General features: G+C 37.8%; 1 protein-coding gene across 1 annotated transcript in view; it reads left to right on the top strand.

Moving 5' to 3' along the window:
* LOC142152797 (RUN and FYVE domain-containing protein 1-like) overlaps positions 1 to 22,056 on the top strand; it is a 183,454-nt gene that overhangs the window by 76,891 nt on the left and 84,507 nt on the right. Inside the window, exon 9 of the mRNA XM_075209791.1 lies at positions 17,989 to 18,090. Coding sequence (XP_075065892.1) covers positions 17,989 to 18,090 — 102 coding nt within the window. The remainder of the gene's footprint in view (positions 1 to 17,988; positions 18,091 to 22,056) is intronic.

Raw genomic sequence — 22,056 nt, forward strand, 5'->3', positions numbered from 1 at the left:
TCTGCGTTCGGCCAATGACCGTCGCCTCTCGTCCACTCTGATCACCTCATCCCACTCCAGAATTCAAGACTTCTCCCGAGCTGCCCCCCTGCATTGGAATGACCTCCCACGCTCCATCCGTTTGTCCCCTAACCTGTGCTCCTTCAAACGGGCACTCAAAACCCATCTCTTTCTTAAAGCCTACCAGCCTTCCACCTAACCCACTCTCCATGCTCGATCTCATCTCCTGGCTCCTCCTCTGTAGAGGTGTGCGCTTGCTCCCCTCCTCTGACTCCCTTTGTGCCGGCTGTCTGTTTCCCCTCCCTTTAGGATGTAAGCTCTTATGAGCAGGGCCCTTCTCCCTCCTGTCTCTCTACCTTCTCTTCTGCTCCAACTCCATTATATTTGCTTTGCCTGGAGTCTCTGAAGTCTTGGTATTACTCGTTTATTGTTCTCTACTGTTATTCCCTGTACTGTCCATTGTTTGTACTGTGTTCGGCGCTGTGGAAACCTTGTGGGGCCTTATAAATAAATAATAATAATAACACAAACACAATTGAATAGATTAAATACAATGTTACGTCTGATGTTGTCCGGGGCTTGACGACCAGGGACAAATCTGACTTGAATTAAAGAGGGGAGAAGGATGTTCAATCGGTTAGCCAGAATCTTTACAAATATTTTTTAAATCCATTGAATTTGCATGGTTCTTTTATTCACCCAGACACCAAGCAGATGAAATTAAATGGATGGTTTATTTTGCACTGTTTACCCAGATCGGAAATACATGAGTAAAAGTGAATATATACTAGTAGAAGTTCAGATAGAGCGAGTCCTTGAACGGGATAGAGTTCCACACAATGATCCCAAAGATGCGATTCACAAGATCCCTTGGCAGAGTATCACCCCTTTCCAAAGTCAGTACTAACCTACTGGTCTGGCTTGGGAAACATCCTTTTAAACCCACCAAATTACCACGATGATGATGAACACCCAGGAGAGTGGCTCAGGGACCTGGTTGGTGGGGTTCCTTATCATATCCCTTGCTCCTTTCTCCCAAGATGTCCTCCTGATAACCCCATACTGGGTGTCAAGCCCCGGTATGTTTTAAAGTCCAGAGAAGAAGAGCGGGAAGGAAATAGAGAAAGCATGGAGATGAACACAATGTTGGCACGGGTTGTGATAGGGTCAAAGACTGCCCCCTCTAAAATTCCATTAAAAGCTCGGTGAGCTGAGGATTGTAGGGAGTGTTTTGGTTTTTTTGGTTTTTTTAATAGCACTTTACTCACCTTTACTTAAAAAATAGTTTTTAATGCACTTGATTAATAATATTACTGCAATAAGCAGCAATCTTTAAGATCGAATCCATCCTTTTTTTTATAATAGTTTAAAACTGTTAATAGTTTTAATAGGTTTTTATAAAACCTATACATTCATTGTTAACTCCGATAGGATTCAAGCTCATTTGTGCTTGAATCCCACTACCAGTGAAGTTTTTTTGCCATCCAAATTATCGAATCTACATTCAGGCAATAGCAATTCATTGCACATGAGTGTATTATGCAGAATGAATTGTACAGTTTTTTGGTTGCTACAGTGCAGAAAAGGTATATATTTCAATGCTGTGAACCAAAAAAAAAATTAAAATATTGCGCTTTCTATGGGGATTTGGATTTGATATTTGCACCTGGATAAAATATAGCTGCTATCTACAGATTAAAAATATTTCCGTTTAGAGCTCAGTTGAGGGAATAACTCATAAATCAGGGTAGGATTGAAAACTAAATACATTTTAAAATGAGAATAAGTTACATTTTAAAGAAGAGTGCAATGTTTATGTAAACTATACATTTAAGTGTATTGTAATGTATCCCTTACTGCAAATGATAAGGATATTGAAAGTTACCTAAGCGTTCCATGACCACAGCAAACCTTTTATACAGATAATGGACCTCCTATGTTATAATACGCAAGTTTTTTTATAAAAAAATAAATAAAAATCTGTTAACACACAGATTCACACAGACTCAGAATTATACTGACTGGCACACATGACTCTCAATGATGGGATGTGTAATAAGTGCTCTGATAAGAACCTGATTAATGGCCACGGTGATAGGATACATTGAAATAGAATAATGGAATGCAATTGTAGGGAGTATAAGTGAATTGATAATTACCTTATATCCAGTGATGATTAGATTCCTAGGTATAGTGGTATCCATAGTGTGCATGCCCGGTTCATAGTAATGTGATTCCCAATGTATGTGCAACCTGTCTCCCCTCTTTTCCAAAGTCCTTTAAATGTGCCTTTTGGAATGCATGCTCTGTTTGTAACAAACTTACCTCCATACACAACCTCTTCCTCTCAAACAACCTCAACATTCTGGCAATAACAGAAACATGGCTCACACAGTCAGACACTGCCTCACCTGCAGCCTTTTCACATGGTGGCCTCCATTTCACCCACAACCCCCAGACTTGGAGGCAGACAAGGAGGTGGAGTTGAAAATAAATAACATTAGACAGCGCAGAGACTAGTCAGATCAACACGATGCTAAAAAGTATACATTTTATTTATAATGTGACTTTGATATCAGTTTAATAGTGATCAAAAAATTACATCCATATAATAATGCAATAAAAATACTTTCTGAATCCAATGCCTGTAATAATATATGATAATAGATATCTGTATAGTCAATAAATATAGCCCAAATGTTTAATATCCCATTAGGATTTTGTTGCACAGAGTCCAGATGACAGTCTTGTACTAACTCCAATATAATAGGTACTCACAATTAAAACATGGGCTGTTAATCTGTGTCTTTTTGCAACACTCAGAAAAGATCACTTGAGTTCTACAATGTGTCCACGAGAGGGAGCTTCAAGAAAACTGTATTAGATGCAGTCATAGTATATGTAGATTTTACTGCAGTCCATAAATCCGTGGCTGTTAATTTAGACTCAATAATGCCCATAAAATATGATTAGCTCAGCACGGTGAGCATCGGGCTGATGGTGAGAAGAATGGAAAAACGGACCGTTGTTAATAGAATCCACAAGCTGACCACATAAAGTGAAGGTTCACAGCACAGCATACATCCGGACAGAATCAAGGTAATTTTCTGAGACTCCAAATCACATTGTTCCACTCTCCTTGCTGCTGGGTCACACTGGCCACCAAGTAAATAGTAAGTCGTCTTTCCAATGTTTGTTCTTACTGCTTCCTGACGCGTGTCCTTGTACTCAACTTCTTCAGAGGAACAGTTTCTAGCAGTGTATTGTAGCTATTGTCAATACTCCTCATCATGAAGAGGTTTATATAGCCATCTAATTGAATAATTGCAAACATGTGTTGCTCACAAGTATCAGGCATCAGGCTTGCTAACTGAATTCAGCAACATAAAAATCATATGAATAATATAAATAATATAAATTACATCTCTTAACAGTCATTTGTAATTATCACATAGTAAAAAAACAGATATAATAAAAACTTTATAACATCGTGTTGATAAATTTCTTATCACATTCTAAAAACAATGTGTAGCTCATAATTTAATATAAATGCAGGTCTCCTCTACTTGACACCTATTTATATGCATTTAATTCAAATAAAAATCAAAGTTATTCATATAAGAATTGTAAACGCTACAAAAAAATGAATAGGATATGTATCAAAAAATATTAATACAATCTAAACCCCTATATCATTGGGAGAACATCTGATGCGAACCCACATAGGTACCACTTCATATTCTCATTTCCCTATCTGAATCTTTACCAGTTAAGCCACAGGGCTTGGGATAGAGTATCTATGAAAAAACTAATGCAATAAGGTAAGATAGCGCAAAACTCAGATCGATATAAAATTTATTACAAATACATGTGTATCAAAAAATGATAAGCAATTACTACAATATAATCTGGTTAAATGAATAAACCTATCGATGTTACAAAAAGGTCTTAAGTTTGCACCCACAGTTAAACCCAATTTGTTCAATCTATTTGTGGATCTGAACAGATTCACCAGAGCCCTAAGTAGGAAACGCTATTTCGCTATCAAAGCCATCAAAAAAGCGAAAGCCGATTTACTTCCTATTGTTCTAGATGATGGTGATAACATAGCCTTATCCGAGTTGGAATCACTGCAACGGGATAATTGGAATTCTGATTCCACTTCTGAGATTGAACTATTCAATATCAATACTTCCACATCTGTGCACAAGTTCAAAAATCCTCCTGACTTCTATCCCCTGCAACATAGGGGTCCTTTTATTGAGAGTTTTTTCAAAAGCACCATGGAAGACTTTCAACATATCTGCGAATCATCTTCACACAAACCGTTTAGGGATAACCTGACCCCTCAAGAACGATTAGCCATTAAGAATCTGATGGAAGATAACACCATAATAGTTAAACCGGCGGATAAGGGTGGAGGCACGGTGATACAGGATGTTGCTGATTACCACGTGGAAGCAATGAGGCAGCTGAACAATGATCGTTTTTATGTTCAATTGTCCTATGATCCTACCCTGCTGTTCCAGGAGAAACTTCATAATTTACTTGATCAAGCACTTACTTCTAGTATCATTTCCAAAGAAACATATTGGTTTCTATTTTCAAAACATCCAATCATACCAACATACTACCATTTACCAAAAATTCATAAGTCGCTCATGTCCCCACCGGGGAGACCCATTATCTCCGGTGTGGGTGCACTGACTAGCAATTTGTCATTCTTTGTAGATACTCACCTTCAACCATTTGTAATAGCACTTAAATCCCATATTAAGGATACCACCACCTTTCTACGTCTGATCCGCAACATTAATTGGAAACCCTCTTTTTATCTCATCACCTGTGACGTTGAAGCCCTCTATTCTAATATACCCCATGATTTGGGCCTTGAGGCCGTAAAATATTTCTTGAATAAACAAGAAAATTCTGACGGTAGACTGTCAGAGTTTCTATTACTTTCTATTGAATTTATTTTGAATCATAATTATTTTCTATTTGATTCGAAGTATTATTTGCAGACTAGAGGGACGGCCATGGGGACTAGGTTCGCACCGAGCTATGCGAATCTCTATATGGGGCTTTTGGAGGAACGATACATATGGGATTCTGCTTTCGGGGCGAACCTGGTCCTCTATGGCCGTTACATAGATGACCTCTTTTTTATTTGGGATGGGGACCTCCCCACCATGCATTTATTTTTTGACCATCTAAACTCCAATACCTTTGGGCTTCGTTTCACCACATTGTGAAAAGACCACAAGAAAAACTTGGGGTGGTCCCCAGGCGCCTGTACATATAAACAATGGTAGTGGATGAGTTAATAAGTATTTATTGAAACATAAACACAATGGTGAAGTGGAGGCATAAACTTTCACCTTCTAGTGCTGCAATAATTTAAAATTTAAAACAAGCACAGTAAACATTCAGCAGTCCTGCTGGTATGCATAAAAGTTCCAAAAAACAGACAGCCGTCTGTTTGATACTCTTCTAATAAAAAAGTGGTTGCCAAGTCTGAAAGCAATTAAAAATTCGCCATGTGTATTAGGCCCAAACAACAATAGGTATTGTGATCTCGTTGACTGTAAAAAACTAGTATCCGTCCAAGGTGCACAGTAAATAGTCAGTTGAAAACAATGCAAGTTGGCAATTACTTTAAGGGTGCTAACAGCTCCGGTAAACCTCATAAGGGATAGGGAACAGAGAAGGGGGTTAACTCACCCTGCTTCTGCAGGATCTATTCCACAGGTGTCCGTATGGGGAAGCCGCTGTACGAGTCTCCGTCCACGCTGTTAGACATCCAGCTGCCGAGTGAAAGTTGGTTGTTCGCGCATGCGCATGCGGATGTGATTATCCAGTCTGTATTAGCGTGATGCCGGCTTGTCAGTGAGAGATGTAAATGCTGTTGGTTATTGGTAAATCCGTTTAGATTAGGTAACCTACGCGTTTCACCCAATGAAGGGCTTCCTCAGGGATGTATGGAATAGGAGGGCAACTTAGCCTCCTTTTATAGTTTTAAAACGGAGTTTAACCAATGAAGGTCTTTATAGACCAGATGTATTGATGAGGAGATTCAAAAATAGCAGCAAGCCTTACTTGGAATCAATATAGAGCAAAAAGTGTCAATATGTGAAAAAACATATATGAAACCCGGAATGTTAAAAGGTGTAAAAAAGGATTATTGTGAAAATGATAAATATGGTCCAAGTTGAAACCTTATATTTATTAAAGAAAACTGTTGAGCTCAAAATCAATATTTAAGCCTCGTGGTGTTAGAGTCTTTAATGTATAAATCCATTTACTTTCCTCACATGACATGGATCGGATGAAATCTCCTCCTCTCCATGGTCTTTTCACCTTACAGATGCCTAGAAATCGAAGCAATGAGGCATCCTTGTTGTGAAGGAGTGCAAAGTGATTGGAAACACTATGTGTCTCAAAACCTTTTTGAATGTTTCTTTGATGCTCGCTAATGCGGATATGTAGATCTCTTGCGGTCCTACCTACATACTGTTTGCCACAGGGGCACTCAAGCATGTATATCACCCCCTTGGTGTCACAGGTGATTTTATCCTTAATGGTATATGTGGCACCAGTAGCTGTTGCAGTAAATGTACAGGTGGGTTTAGTACCCCTCATATGACTAGTCCTGCATGCTAGACATCTTGTACAGTAGAAGAAACCTTTTTTATCTTCTCCCAGCCATGTGCTAATGGGTGTCTGTCTTGTAGTAGGGATACTGCTTGTTACAAGGACATTTTTAAGGTTGTTGGCCTTCTTATAGATGAACCTAGGTTTATTGGGTAAAACCTCCCTCAATTTGTCATCACCCAGAAGGATATTCCAATGTTTGCAGATAATTTTTTCTATTTTTTTGGAATCACTACTGTATCTGGTAATGAATGAGGGGGCGTCCGATGGTTCTCCAGATTTTATTGCCTTCTTTGTTAGGAGATTCTGCCTTTCCTCCTTCCTGACTTCACCAAGGGCTTTCTCTACAGGGGTACTCTCATAGCCCCTTTGTAGGAACCTTTCCTTTATAAGGTTGGCTTGGATGTCATATTGTTCTATGGTGGAACAGTTCCTCCTGATTCTGGTGAATTGACCCTTGGGAATGTTTCGCAGCCAGTTAGTATGGTGGCTGCTACAGGCCGGGATGTACGAATTGCAGTCAACCTCTTTAAGGTGTGTTATTGTTGCAACCTGGTTATCTTCAATGTAGATCTCTAAATCTAGGAAGACAACTTTTTCTCTGCTGTAGTTAGCTGTGAATCTCATATTTAGGTCATTAGTGTTGATGTAGAGTAGAAACTCTTCTAACTGTCCTATAGTACCGGTCCATACGCACAACACGTCGTCTATGAACCTGTACCATTTGTGTATATATTCTGTGAACGGGTTGTTGTTCCATATGGTAAGATTCTCCCAGTGGGCTACAAACAAATTCGCGTAACTATGCGCGAATTTCGCGCCCATCGCAGTCCCGCGAACTTGTCTGTAGTATCCACTGTTTGCCCAGAAGTAGTTATGCTGTAGAACAAAGCGTATGCTTTGCAGAAGAAATTCTATTTGCTCTACTTGGAGGTTAGATTCTTCTCTTAGAATGTGACTAACATGCTGGCAACCTTTGTCATGATCTATAATCGTGTATAATGAAGTTACATCGCATGTAAGGAGAATAAATCCTTCTTCCCATTGGACACTCTGTAGTATTTCCAAAGTGTGGCTGGTGTCCCTCAAGTAACTTCTTTGCTGAGTGACCAGTGGTTGCAGAAAGAAGTCTATGTAGCTCGACAGGTTGGTAGTGAGGGAGTTTATCCCAGAGACAATTGGTCTTCCAGGTGGGTTGGTGCGTGACTTATGCAACTTGGGGAGCTGATATATAACAGGTAATCTTGGGTCCTTGATCCTAAGGAACTCCAATTCTGTTTTATTAAGTATTCCCTCCTCTGATGCACTTTTAAGTAATTGCACTAAGTCACATTGATAATGGGTTAGGGGGTCACCGTTGAGATGCTCATATGTATCTGAGTCACTCAATTGCCTTTCCAGCTCCGTTAGGTAGTCAGTGGTGTTAAGGACAGTGATCCCCCCTCCTTTGTCCGCTGGTTTGATGACAATGTTGTGATTCCCCTTCAATTCTTTAATGGCTCTCATCTCTGCCTTCACCACATGTTTCCATCCTACAATGATTAATTTTTTAGATATTACAGTCAAGATTGTTGATAATCAAATAACAACCACCAATTATTCCAAAGATATAGATGCCTTCAGTTTTCTTCACTATAAGAGTAACCATTACAAACCCTGGAGAGACAACATCCCCAAGGGACAGTTTTTACGTATCAAAAGAAACTGTTCACAACCTGAGGAGTTTATAACCCACTCTAGAAAATTATATACAGCATTCCAGGAACAGGGATATCCCGATTCCATCTTGGATAACGCACTTTCGGATGTTGACAAAATTGACAGATCTGAGCTATTGGTTCAATCAAATAAGAAAAAAGATATGCAACATGACTCCAGAACTTTTACATTTGTTACACAGTACAACTGTGCAGCACGTGATATTAAAAGAGCCATTAATAAAAATGTTTCTTTGTTAAGATTGGATAACTTCATAAGTAACGATATCAAGACCACTAATATGGTGGTCTTTAAAAGATCTAGAAACCTTTAAGAAACATTAGCTCCGAGTCTATTTAAACATTTTGACAAAATTAATCATATTCCTAAGTCTATTGAACCGGCGACCAGATGGCTCAGTAGATCGAGTGGGTTCTATAAGTGTGGGAAACTCAGATGTATCACATGTAGCTACACAGATCATAGAGTGTGCAACTTTTCATCATTTAGAACAGGTGAGAGTTTCTCTATCAAGAAAGTTATGGATTGCCAATCCACTTTTGTAATCTACCTTATCAACTGCATCTGCGGAGTCCAATATGTAGGACGGACTACTAGAACATTAGCCACACGCTTCCTGGAACATAGACGCAATATAATCAATAAAATTAGAACGCATAGTCTATCTTCACATATCAATGTTTGTCAAAACAGTAACCTATCAGGTCTGAAAATAAGAGCAATAGAACACATCGAGAAAACTAAGAGAGGAGGTAATAGGTTCAACCTGTTGTGTAAACGTGAAGCATTTTGGATTTTCAAACTTGATACCATGTCTCCGCATGGCCTGAACGACAGCATAGAACTTAATAACGTTTGAATATACTACTTACGTTTGTTCTTTACATCTTTGGGCTTTTTAGGTAGGTGAGGCATCTTGAGTCTCATGCTGACACTATTTTAGTGTTTTCCACAAGGCTGATTTGATCTCTGTATTTATTATTTTTCATTATTCACTACTTTTCATCCCAGTTTCCATTCTATAGATGCTAGTTATTAATAATTTTTCTGGCTCCAATTTCCAAGAATGTTTAAACCCTTTTCCAATACATTTATAGATACCAATTTAGTGGTAATGCTTGTAATGCTTTCCATATTTCAGTCTGGTTATTATACCAATGAGTGAGGGCTGTTTACAACATATACCCAAGATGTCCTATAAATATGCTATCCAATAGTTTTTTGCTTTATATTTTGAAGTGTCCAAGTTCATGTACCAGGCCATATCAATTTATATTCACTTAAAGGAAAATTTGTACTAGGCTTATATTATCACCATTATTTGTAACTATAGATATTCAAGTATGTTAAGCTTTGGTGTATGTGTAAATATATCATTTTTATGCTGTGGACTAATTGCATATTTAGTCCGCAAATTTTAAAGCTTGGCACTTTTTTTAAAATTCAATGTCACGCTGTAATTTATAATTTAGGAATGTTTATTTTTATTGTTGAATTAATGTTATGTAGGATCATATTGACTCAATCAGAGTTACATGTATATTCTGCTCCATATTGGATAGTCCCTGTCACGTGACTGATCATGATGGGTATATGACAGCCCCCTTGCAGGTGGCTGTTTTATCATTGCCTCTGAGGAAACGACAAGTCAGTGCCGAGAAACGCGTCAGGCGAAGTACACCTATCCATTGGAGACCTGGAGACTTAGAGACGTGGCAGAAAAATACTATTTTCTTTCCCATACCCCGGGGTTGGACTGAGTTCATTCTGCTTGTTAACCACACATTGATCTCTGCGCTTCTTTTGAAACGGATGCCGACACGGCTTAATCTGCAGGCAGAGGACACTGAACTTAATGTGATTATTCACCACTTTCTACGATCCATTTCAATGGACGCTAACACGATTAAAACTGCGGCTGGAGGACATTGAGCCCGACATGCAGGTTTGATGTTTATACCCTCGCTTATATAATCCAACATTGTTGGCTACAACTCTGTTTATAGGAGTATACAGAGCGGGGAATGTGGGCTGTTTAACCTGCTCATCAGCTGATATTCTGTGTTCCCTTTTCAGCGTGCTATACCTTCATACTTGCTTGGACTTGACTGTTGTCATATGATATTTTGAGGAGATTTATTGTGTAGAGGTGCATATCTAAACCAGTCTGGAAATCAATTTAATGAGACTGATCTTTTAACGGAAGCCCTCTGCGATTCCTCTGAATTTACACCCCAATCAACGTTCTAATTGGAAACCATTTAAGCACGTTTTTATCAATTGGAATTACCTGTTTATCGTTATTGTTCACTGCATGCTGTTACTCGTGTATTAGATTCTCTCTGATGAGATCTATAACCATCTGCATAGCGATAATTACTATAACATCAAACTCCTAGCAGCTAATCTCCATGATATTCATGACATCTATCAGTGTCTGAAAGCTCTCTGAACTAGGTTTTTATGTTTATGTGTGACACAATTTACATACCTTAAGTGTTACTGCTTTAGTGGAATACACACACTTTCACTATGACACGTATAATGATACTATGCCACTGATTTAGTCCCACGACTGTCAGGTCTCCTCCAATACTTTATTCATTTAACCAGATTATATTGTAGTAATTGCTTATCATTTTTTGATACACATGTATTTGTAATAAATTTTATATCGATCTGAGTTTTGCGCTATCTTACCTTATTGCATTAGTTTTTATACCTTGACGGGTCCAGATCCCGTTTAGACAGCTGCATCTTGATCGATTAATATAGGGTAACTAGCGCCCCATTTATGTGTATTTGTTTTGATATCTATGAAAACTCTTCCATATATAGGCTAAATCGTCTTCTTGAAAACTATTATAAAGGCTTCTATATCTCACATTTGAGTATTATCTATATGTAAATCATCAAAGACCGACATTCACATTCCTGACTTCTAACAGTTAATATATTAAACTATTGTGCAGAACATACATATGTATAAGCTCTTACATATACATGTAAATATATGTCATCTTATCATAAAAATCTAAATATCTAAGCCCTTAACCAGCAGTTAGGGAACGGATAAGAACCCAAACCCTTATCCCTTGTTTTTTAGAAACGGCCTTTCTTGTCTAGATCTTTACTCATTGAGCCACCACTAACTTATTTAAAACAGAAGAATTTTCTGGAGCTTACTTATAGATCATAAGGTTTTGTAGACTTATCTATCTCTACTTAACACATGTTGTATATATAAGTCTCTAAAGAATATTAGTCATATTTATAACCCACTCAAAACTCATGATGTCATAACTGTCATATCTGAAATTCTTTAAAAGTTGCAGATTGAGACAAAAAAAAACCCTAACATTGTTTTCCAGAATATTTATTTCCTCCGAAAAACAGAGATCTAACTATGTTGGTAGGTATTTACTGTGAATTCAATTAATTAATCCATTGAGTTCGAGATTCTCATTCAGTCCCATAAGACTCATAGTATTGAGTAAGTGTATCCAGTATGTCTCTTGTCTATTTAGCCTTTTAAACCTATCACCCCTTCGTAGGGTAGGTTTGATGGTCTCAATACCAAAAACTTCCAAGCCATCCAAACAAGAATTATGTACTTCAATAAAATGACTTGAAACACTGTGTGTGAGGGACTTATTTACAATATTCCATCTGTGTTCTAAAAAACGTGTCTTCAAGGCCCTGATAGTTCTTCCAACATACAATTTGTTGCACGGACAAAGCAAAACATAAATCACATATTTGGTGTTACAATTGATGAAGCTTCTGATAGGATAATGTTTACCATTAAATGTGAGCAATTTGAATTTATCTCTAATATAACTACAGGTAATACATCTAGCACCCCCACATTTGAAACAACCCTTCAGTTGTTCTGGTAACCAATTCTCTCCTTCTATTGTGCCCACACTCTATGCACCTTACTCTCTTAAAAGACTCCGGTGGAGTTGGACTACTTCTCTCCCCAGTGCACATTCACAGTTCTACCAAATGTCCCCTCACTCACGTTCACATCTTTTGAAGTACATAATTTTAGGATTTTTAAACCATTCTCTATGCGTGTTGCTGAGATCTATCTAGGCAACACCCTGGATCACACCAACAATTTATTCAACATTTCTGTGCTTGGCTCCCTCACTTCTTATCTTTTGATATCCCCACCATTATCATGGGTGATTTCAATATCCCTATTGCTAATCCATTTTCCAATGCTGCTTCAAAACTACTCTCTCTAACCTCCTCACTTAACCTCTCCCAGTGGATTGAATCTGCTACTCATCAATATGGTCACTGTCTTCATCTTCTTTTCTCTAGAGTATGCTCCATTTCTAATTTGCTTAACACTCCTTTCCCCCCTTGGATCATCACCTTATTAGTTTCTGGCTCACTCCCAGTACTTTAGCCTCCCTGCTGTCAAACTCTTCCAAGCCTCATTATACCTGCAGGAATATTAACTCTATTGATTTTCAACAGATTTCCTCCTCTCTCCAACACCTTCTCTCCCTAATTTCTACATTCTCCTCCCCTGATATGGCAGTTCCTCATTTTCACTATATCCTAGCAACTACCCTTGATCAAGTGACACCAAAGACTCTTCACACTCTGCGTAGACTTCGTTGTCAACCGATGCACACTAAAGTAACACGAAATCTACAAAAACTTTCTTGTAAAGCAGAACGTCACTGCCTGTAATGATTTCAGCGCATATACTGCTATCTACCACTCCTATCGAAATGCTCTGGACACTGCTAAGCAAACATAGTTCCAATCTCTCATCTATGCTATGGCTTCTAACCTCAAATGGCTTTTTAACACATTTAAATCTCTTCTAAACCCTCTCACCCCAAACCCTCCAACTGCCATCAGTGCCAAGGATCTTGCTTCCTATTTCAAGGACAAGATTGATAAGATCCAAATTGAAATGGTATCGTCTCCCTCAACTAGCAATCGGCTCTATACCTTACCAGCAGCCTCTGACACCCTGTCTTCATTTGATTCAACAAATGAAGAGGAAGTTTCTAGTCTCTTCTTATCTTCCTACTCTACCTCCTGTCCTCTCGATCCCATACTCCCTCAAATTGGTAGCTCAATGTCTCCTGTGCTCATTCCACCTCTAACTAAAATCTGTAATCTATTTCTGTCTACTGGTATCTTTCCATGTCTCTTCAAGCACGCAGTGATTACTCCTATTCTGAAAAAACTAAATTCTGACCCAATCTCTCCGCTTCCATGCCCTGTCCCTCCAAGCTTCTTGAGAGAATTGCCTACATTTATCTCACACACTTTCTTTCTGCAAACAACCTATTGGATCCTCTTCAGTCAGGCTTTCGCTCTCAACACTCCACAGAGATTGTGCTGATCAAGGTTGGCAATGAATTGATTACAGCTAAAACTAAAGGCCATTACTCTCTTCTAATTCACCTGGATCTCTCTGCTGCATTTGACACTGTTGATCACTCTCTCCTCATACAAACGCTACAATCCCTAGGTCTTCAAGACCATGTCCTTTCCTAGTTCTCATCCTACCTATCTAATCGTTCTTTCAGTGCTGATTTCTCTGGAACAACCTCCACTCTGCTTCCTTTATCAGTTGGAGTACCATAAGGCTCAGTCTTAGGTCCTCTGCTATTCTCTATCTACACCACTTCTCTTGGAAAACTAATAAGCTTCAGTATCAGCTCTATGCAGATGATACACAAATTTATTTATCCTCTCCTTATCTCTCACCATCTGTGTTGTCTCGTGTTACTGACTTTTTGCCATTTCGTCTTGCATTTCCTCTTGCCAACTCAAACTCAATCTTTCAGAAACAGAATTAATAATATTCCTACCCACCAATAGAAGCTTCCTGTGTGACATTTCTATTTGTATAATCCCGCCCCACAAGCTCGCTGCCTAGGTGTAATTCTTGACTCACAACTAACCTTTGTTTCCCACATCAACTCTATATTTACATCAAGCTGCATACATCTAAAAAACATTTCCAGAAATCGTACATATCTCACACAAGACACAGCAAAAACTTTAATTCATGCACCTATCATCTCCCGCATGGACTATTGCAGTTCCCTCCTTACTGGTCTTCCCAAAATGAGATGCGAACCCCTACAATCTATTTTGAATGCAGCAACCAGATTGATTTTCCTTGCAAATCATACATCTCTGCTAAACCACTCTGTCTGTCTCTACATTGGTTGCCTGTTTTTCAACGAATCCAATATAAAATTCTACTACTAACATACAAGGCCATCAACAAAATTGCACCAACATTCATCTCCTCACTTGTCTCAAAATATCTCCCCAACTCGACACCTCCGTTCTGCACAAGATCTGCATCTCTTCTACTCTCATCACATTCTCACATTCTCGGTTACAGGACTTTTTCTGGGCTGTACTCTTTTTGTAGAATTCACACCCTCGCACAATAAGACTTCTAGTCTTCAAACCTTCAAGCGTTCTCTAAAAACCCACCTCTTCAGGCAAACTTATAATATTCCTCAACTGAACATACAGCCCACTAAATACTCTTCAACCTTTGCATTCTAGCTCGACGAATATGCAATATGATGTAGCACTTACCCTTGTGTATCAAACCATTGTCCCATAGATAGCTAGTGAGCTGGACTCTCTTACATCTCTGTCTGTATTACCCAGTATTGTTTTATTACTGTTTGTTCCCAATAATAGAGTGCTACAGAAGCTGCTGGCGCTATATAAATGTTGATGATGATCCAATGACAGAATGTATCCATACCTTAGGTTACTTAGCAACTGAAAGGTAAACTAAAAGAGTCAACGGTAGAGGTTGGGAAGGGTTTTGAGTGAGGTGTAGTGGGTCATGTGGACTGGGGATGGATAAATTATGGACATGTATAGTATGACCGAATGTAATGTTGGAACAGGGTAGGGGGATATATAAATAGAGTGAATAAATGTATATTCAAGCAATACATAGGAGTGAGGAAAAATGTATTGGAGTTTATTATAAAGGTGAAGAGGAGAGTGATCGGAGTATGGAAATATAGGTAAAGGTTTGGATAGGATATGAGGTAAAGAATTTAAAGTACGTTTTATTGCAATTAATAACTGAGTGGAGGTCGATGAGATGATATGATTCACATTGAAGTAGTGAAGGGTCATTTTATTGAAACCAGAAATAAAGAATGACCTTTAAATAGTGGTAGGAAGAGATAATACGTGTATATATAAAATATAGGTTAAATAACAATGTAGCAACATGAATTAGCATAAGTGTAAAAAGAAATTGGAGATGCAAAGAGTTGTAAAACTTGACACAATACTGAAAATATATGTTATGAATGGAAATAAAGATAGGAATACAAGTTAATTTACTTATAGATAAAGATATATGTGAATAAAGATAATAGTAATATTAATAATAAATGTGACTAGGCATTATTTTGTACACGAGAGTGTGAATGTCATTTTGTATTAGTGTTTTGAATATGTATATCCATTTGGTTTCAAGCCTGGATAGTGTTTCTTGTATGTAGCCTTGGCAAGTGTGTCTATTTCTATGAATTGGAAGTTGTCAATTTTACGTTTGTGTGCTGTTTTAAAGTATTTGATTTGAATTTGTGTTATTTGGTTCTTTAGTGTGTTGTTCATGTGTTTAAACGTACTTCTATTTAGTGGTGTTGCTGTTCAGAAAATTGCTGGTGCTTGCAGGAACAGGTGACAAGATAAAAATATGTTAGTGGAATTTATTTTTATTTTTGTAAATTTGTAGTGTTTCTTCAGTGGTTGTGGATATTAAGATATTGCATTTTATGGTGATGTGTAGTTTTTATAGGCTTTGCATTGCCTGCAGTTTGTGTACCCTCTAAGATTTATTTTTTTTATCTGTATTTAGTTTTTTGGGGTTTTGAGGTGGCTTTTCTGAGCATTATATGTGTTATGTCTGGTAACAAAGGTCCCATGTGTTCATCAATACAGTACTTTTTTAGATTTTTGATTTTGGGTGATTTTAAAGTAGAGTGTTGTGAAGGTTGTTCTGGTTTCGGTTTATTCTTTCTGACTTCTCCATTTTTTCTACTCTGATCCTGGCTTCTTTTAGGGCTGGAGAGCTATATCCCCCTCTTTGAATTTTTCAGTCGCGTCTTCGTTTGGTCTATATAGGTGGCATTAATTGTGCAGTTTCTTTTAAGATGTCTTTATTGATTGAAGAGTATGTTGTTGAGCCACATGTTTTTGTGACCGCTGCTCTTGAAAATTTTATTATTTTTGCCCATGGGTTTGTGGAATGTTTTGGAGTTGATGTTTTGAATTGTAACTGTATAGTGTCAAAGAAATTAATACTGTTGATGCTGCAAAATTGAGATGGCCTCTGCTAGATTTATATGTTTACTGAATTTGATTGTTCCCATATGAGGAATATGTTGTTGATATAGCGATTCTAAAACCTTTTTCTCTGTAGATTAAATTTTCCTCCTATAAGTTGTATGTATAGATGGGATAGCTTGAGTCAAATTTGGTTCCCATAGTTGTCTTTTTTTTTTTTTTTTTTTTTTTTTAAAGTAGTATGTGTTTTGGAACATGAAATAGTTGTGTGTGGAATGTATTTTATGTTTTTTGGGAATGAAATCGATTTGCTCTATATCTGTACCCTCTTCTAGTGTTCTGTCTATTGCTAGTATAGGAATGACAATGGAAGGTTCACAAAATCATAACACACAAGCTGACACTGACCACTATCCCTTTTTACCTTTTGTTGCTATTTTTTGTAATTCTTGCTGCACTGAAGACCAGAGAGCAGGGGAAGTACTTCACTATTCTTCAATGGGAAAAACTAAATAAATCCTCTTTGCTGTATAACTGCAACATTCTGATATCAAAATCTACCGGTTATATAGTTACTATTTGTAGAACCATGAATGGATATTGTCCACTAATATTTTGTATAGTTGTGTAATTTGCTTCCAGGATAGAAATTTTGCCAGAAATATCAAAATCCATGTAATACAATGCTTACCATAAAAGTCCCTTTTTACGCCATTCTGCTATTTAGAATATCATAGCTGGTCCTATTTGTTGCCCATGTTCACCTAGCACCTCACGCAACCCTTTACATTGGAATAAATAAAGACAATAACTTCAGTGCTCAATGTAGTAGGGGTGAGTAATGTATAATATAATGTTTAGGTTAAAGAGTGATGCAATGTTAGATCTTCTAACTATAACCCATCACGTAAATAATAAGTTAGAATGGTAAAATAAATAATGAGAATATGCAACACTAAATCATTAACTATTTATTAAAATAAATGGAATTGATCAAATGTCTTTTTTTCCCATTATTATCATCTCTGTATAGATTACCTTAGGCCTTTCTCCTCTTATGATTCAGCAGATGTACCATTGCTTTGTGAAGGATGTTGTGATCATCTCCCAAGAGTGATAATGCTGTAAATCAATATGATTATCTGAAATATCAATAAACTTAATTAGCGAAAATGTTATTAGAATATTAGCGTTTTATGTTTCACAAAATTTGTTTCATATTAAATATTGACTATTCAATTTCAATTTTTATAGATATTTATATGCCATTTCCATGACTTTTCTCTCATTTAATAACAGCTTGTCGCGGCAAAGGATCGTATTGTATCGCTACAGGATGAACATAATCAGTTATTGCAAGAGAGCATACTTCTACAGAAGAAAAGTGAAAGAAGCGTTGAGGTAAGAGATCAAGGCTGTTTCACAGTTACATTTGACCGTTTTGAAGGTTAATTTATTTAAAGAATAAGCAGGGGAGAGCTGACACATTTTAGCCTGGGGGGCAAGACTCGACTCTACAGCTTTTAGGAACATTTTAAAGGGGGAAAAAATGCAGGTGACCCAGCCCAAGGTAATCCACGATGGGAGCAGCCTGGGGGACAGATGCCCAGCCTCCCCCTGGGAATAAGGATTATTCTTGGAGAGAGAGGGGAAGGTACAGAGTTGACAGCTGAGTACACATTAAAAATGCTGTCAGCTTTTATTGCCAATTTTTTATAAAGCCACTCTACATTCCATGACATAAATTTCTTACATGGGGTAAACCATTTCTAACACTCGGTTAACCATAAAATTTGTTAAACCACCTGTTCTGTCATAAACAAAATATAGCTTTAAAACACAACTGTCTGAGCTAATTTATACCTCGTTAACAACATTGTTAGCTCTGTTTGCATTACTATTTTCTATTTTATAAGAGGCTTGGGTGTCGGCATCTATTGTATTTATTTTCAAGTTAATAATGTCCATGTTTCAACTTTTTGCACAGTGACCTGCATTTTTCTTGGATAAACGGGAAAAATAGATTCACATTGGAACCTAAAAATGTCATTTAAAGTGCTCCTGTGTTTTGAGGTACTTTTAATAAGTTCTGTGGCACTCCATTCAGTTCATTATTCTGCCATATAAATGTAAAATTTAAGGAAATATGTACATTTGATGTAGCAAACATAACTCCACACATGAAATGCAAATGAACATAATAGATACTGACACTCCTATAAAGAAATACCTGAGCAGTGAACATCCAGTGAGATTTGTAAGCAGTGCAGCATCTGAAAAGGAACATATTTTTAAAATCAGTCTGTTTTTTTAAAAAAAGGAAGCAATAGACACTCAGAAATGGATGGAGAACTTCGTGCCCAGTGTGTGCCACTAGGTGACACTCAAGGACGTTTCCGGGGGCACCCAAGTCCCATCCTCCACTTCTCCTCTTCTGCTGCTCAACCACCTTCCTTGACAGAATCCTGCGCGTTGTAGCGTGCTAGTTCAGATAACTGTGCAGGCACCACCAACCATCACCATTTATATGCTAATACATAATATTTAATTAAATATAATGAAAGACTATTACTACCCCTGCCTGGACCCTGTGCTCTCATCTGAGTCAGTGCTGATTGTGCTGTCAGTGGGATTAATTGACTCAGTGTTTAAGTACTTTGTGTGGGTGAAGTATATGTGAATTTGTAAGTGTAAATACTGCAACCTAAACTCCAAAATAGACACCAGTACCTCATCAGCATTATATCTAAATTATATGAGTATTTGTGCATGTTTAAGTGGGATCTGGCTGCAACAAATATTATACTCTGTTCTGGCACTCTCAAACTGCCAAACCTAAAAATTCGGAGCCATTACCCACCTCAATTTCAAGTGCAACTACTGCAGCTTAAACTGCAAAATATATAGTGCTCACTTCAAGTAAAAACTATACCTATACCTCATCTGCAGTATATCAGAATGTATACACATGTAAGTGGGACCTTGCTGCCACAAGTATTGTGCACCATGCAACGGCGGAATCAGCTCGCCAGTTCCCCATGCAGCGGGCCCCATTATCTCCATGAGCATCGGTGCAGTGCACCTGCTGCACCAAGTTTTTTCAAGACTAAAATCACTTGGCCCTGCTTGTAGTCGATTAACATACAAAATTCTGAAGCATGTCTTTATTTCCAGTCTGCAAATTATCAACCTAATCTGAGCAAACTAGCTTTAAAAGGAAGGATAGGGAAGCCACTAACAATTATAGTACCCACCTATTAGTTTTGTAAACATTTGTACATGTTATAATGCTGGTGGCCCTCTGGAATTTTTTTGGCTTGTAATGTTCAAGAGAAAAATGTTGCCTACCCCTGTATTATATGATCATGAGGAGGACCCGAAAGTGGCTTCAAGCATGTTCAGTTGGATATTTGAAAGCGTAAGGTAAGGGGTGTTGTGGCACTCTTGTAAGACAGCCAGGACGACTTTGCCTAAACTACCATGGGGCCAATATGGTATCAAATCTTATGGTGGACGAGCGAGCAAAAATGTCCAGGGGTCTTTGGGTATTAGTAATAGATTGTACTTTGGCCCAGAAAGCTTTGATAATTAGACAAGTCCATCAAAATAGGAAAAGAGAGCTATGACTGCCACAGTTTCGCCAGCAATTCAATTCAGGTCGGGATTTTTTTTTGCAGGGTATAATACCATCGATAATAGAACTTATTTGCGGTTTCGAGTGGATATTGAGCTATTCCCTCTCTGATTTCCTCCCAACAAGATTTGTCAGGGGGTGGTCCTAGATTCCTCTCCCATTCCATCTCATGTCTGCTCTAAAAGTCAAGGACAACCTTTGAGAGCAAATTGTAAACCATAGAGATCAAAACTTTACATGTTGGGGATTTCAATCTTGTTTTTCAAACAGGGTTAGATTTATTAGGGAACCTGTAGGGGGAAGTATGGGAATATCTTACTTGAAAAAATTCTAAGAACAGGGGTCTGAGATAAAATAATTTTTGGTGGATGTCATTTATAGAGGACCAGTTAATTTGTTATGTTAAATTTATAGGATAACCTTATTCCAGTCTGCCTTCAGTGTTTAAACTGAGAACTTGATAATCCTGGGGGAAACTCCTGATTGTCCCAGATTGGGATAATGGAGGAAATCGATGTGGATAGTTTAAACTGAGATTTGTTTGTATCCCATAGAGATAAGCAAACATTCAGTGAGGGGATAAAGTTTAGTTGAGGCAATCTATGTTTTTTAGTTAGTCCCCAGATGGAAGCAAGATAATTTGATCTAATTAATTTAGTCTAAATACCCACACATGCAATAGTATTGCGTGAGCGTAATGTTGCTGTTACTTAGATAGTATAGCCTAACATCTGTGAAGCCTCTACATCACCTGTTCTTGGACTTCTAGTATAGATATAGAGATTCAGGGGGGTTTGTTGTTCCAGATATATAAGGTAAGCAGTCTTTAAAGATAGTGCTAGGAACTTTGATAGCTAGGGTTTGAAAAATATATAGCCATTTTAGGATCAGGTTAATTTTTATTGCGATTATCCTCCTCAGCCATGAAATAATATATTTCCTCCATGTGTGAGATCTGATTTATGTTTGTGATAATTTGAGGGTATTCTCCTGGTATATGTGTTCGTAGGAAGAGGTGATATATATTCCCAAGTATACTGACTTGGATCCTTAATTTGCTGAGTGTTATGCAACAGCATGGCCTCTGATTTAGAAAAGTTAATTTTATATCCAGAGAAACTGACAAATGGTATCTATTAGTTAAATTTAGCGCAAGATGGAAGTCTGGGGGGTGAGTGAGAGACAAACTGACATCATACGCGAATTATGAGAATTTATATTGTTGGCTACCCACCTCAACTACAGGAATGAATTTTGAGCTTCTGATCAATGTTGCAAGGGGCTCTGTAGCCAGGGCGAAAACCAGAGGCGATAAGGGGCAACCTTGCTTGGTCCCATTAGGATAGTATCAGATTGTGAGCCATTGACCATGTCCCTAGCCGCATAGGAAGTATAAGGAGCAGTGATTCCTGGGAGGGATTTGCCTGTGATTCCAAGGGTCTTTAGTGTTTAGAACATGAATTTCTCTGCATCCAGGGATAAAAAGATTGCTGGTAAATTTCTCTTCTTTATGATCTGTATGAAATGAATTGCTCTCCTTGTCCTATCCCTGGTCTGACCCCATGGAACAAACCCCACTTGATCATGTTTTCTCATTTTTTAATAACCTGAGTAATCTCTTCTATGAAAATTTCCTCATTAAGTGTTTTGCGTAAGAATGCCATTTATTAATATTTATTTATAAATTGCTTGCATATTCTGCAATGCTTTTACAATTGCAAACAAACACAGTA

The sequence above is a fragment of the Mixophyes fleayi genome, chromosome 4, assembly GCF_038048845.1.
Source record: "Mixophyes fleayi isolate aMixFle1 chromosome 4, aMixFle1.hap1, whole genome shotgun sequence".
Classification (NCBI taxonomy): domain Eukaryota; kingdom Metazoa; phylum Chordata; class Amphibia; order Anura; family Limnodynastidae; genus Mixophyes; species Mixophyes fleayi.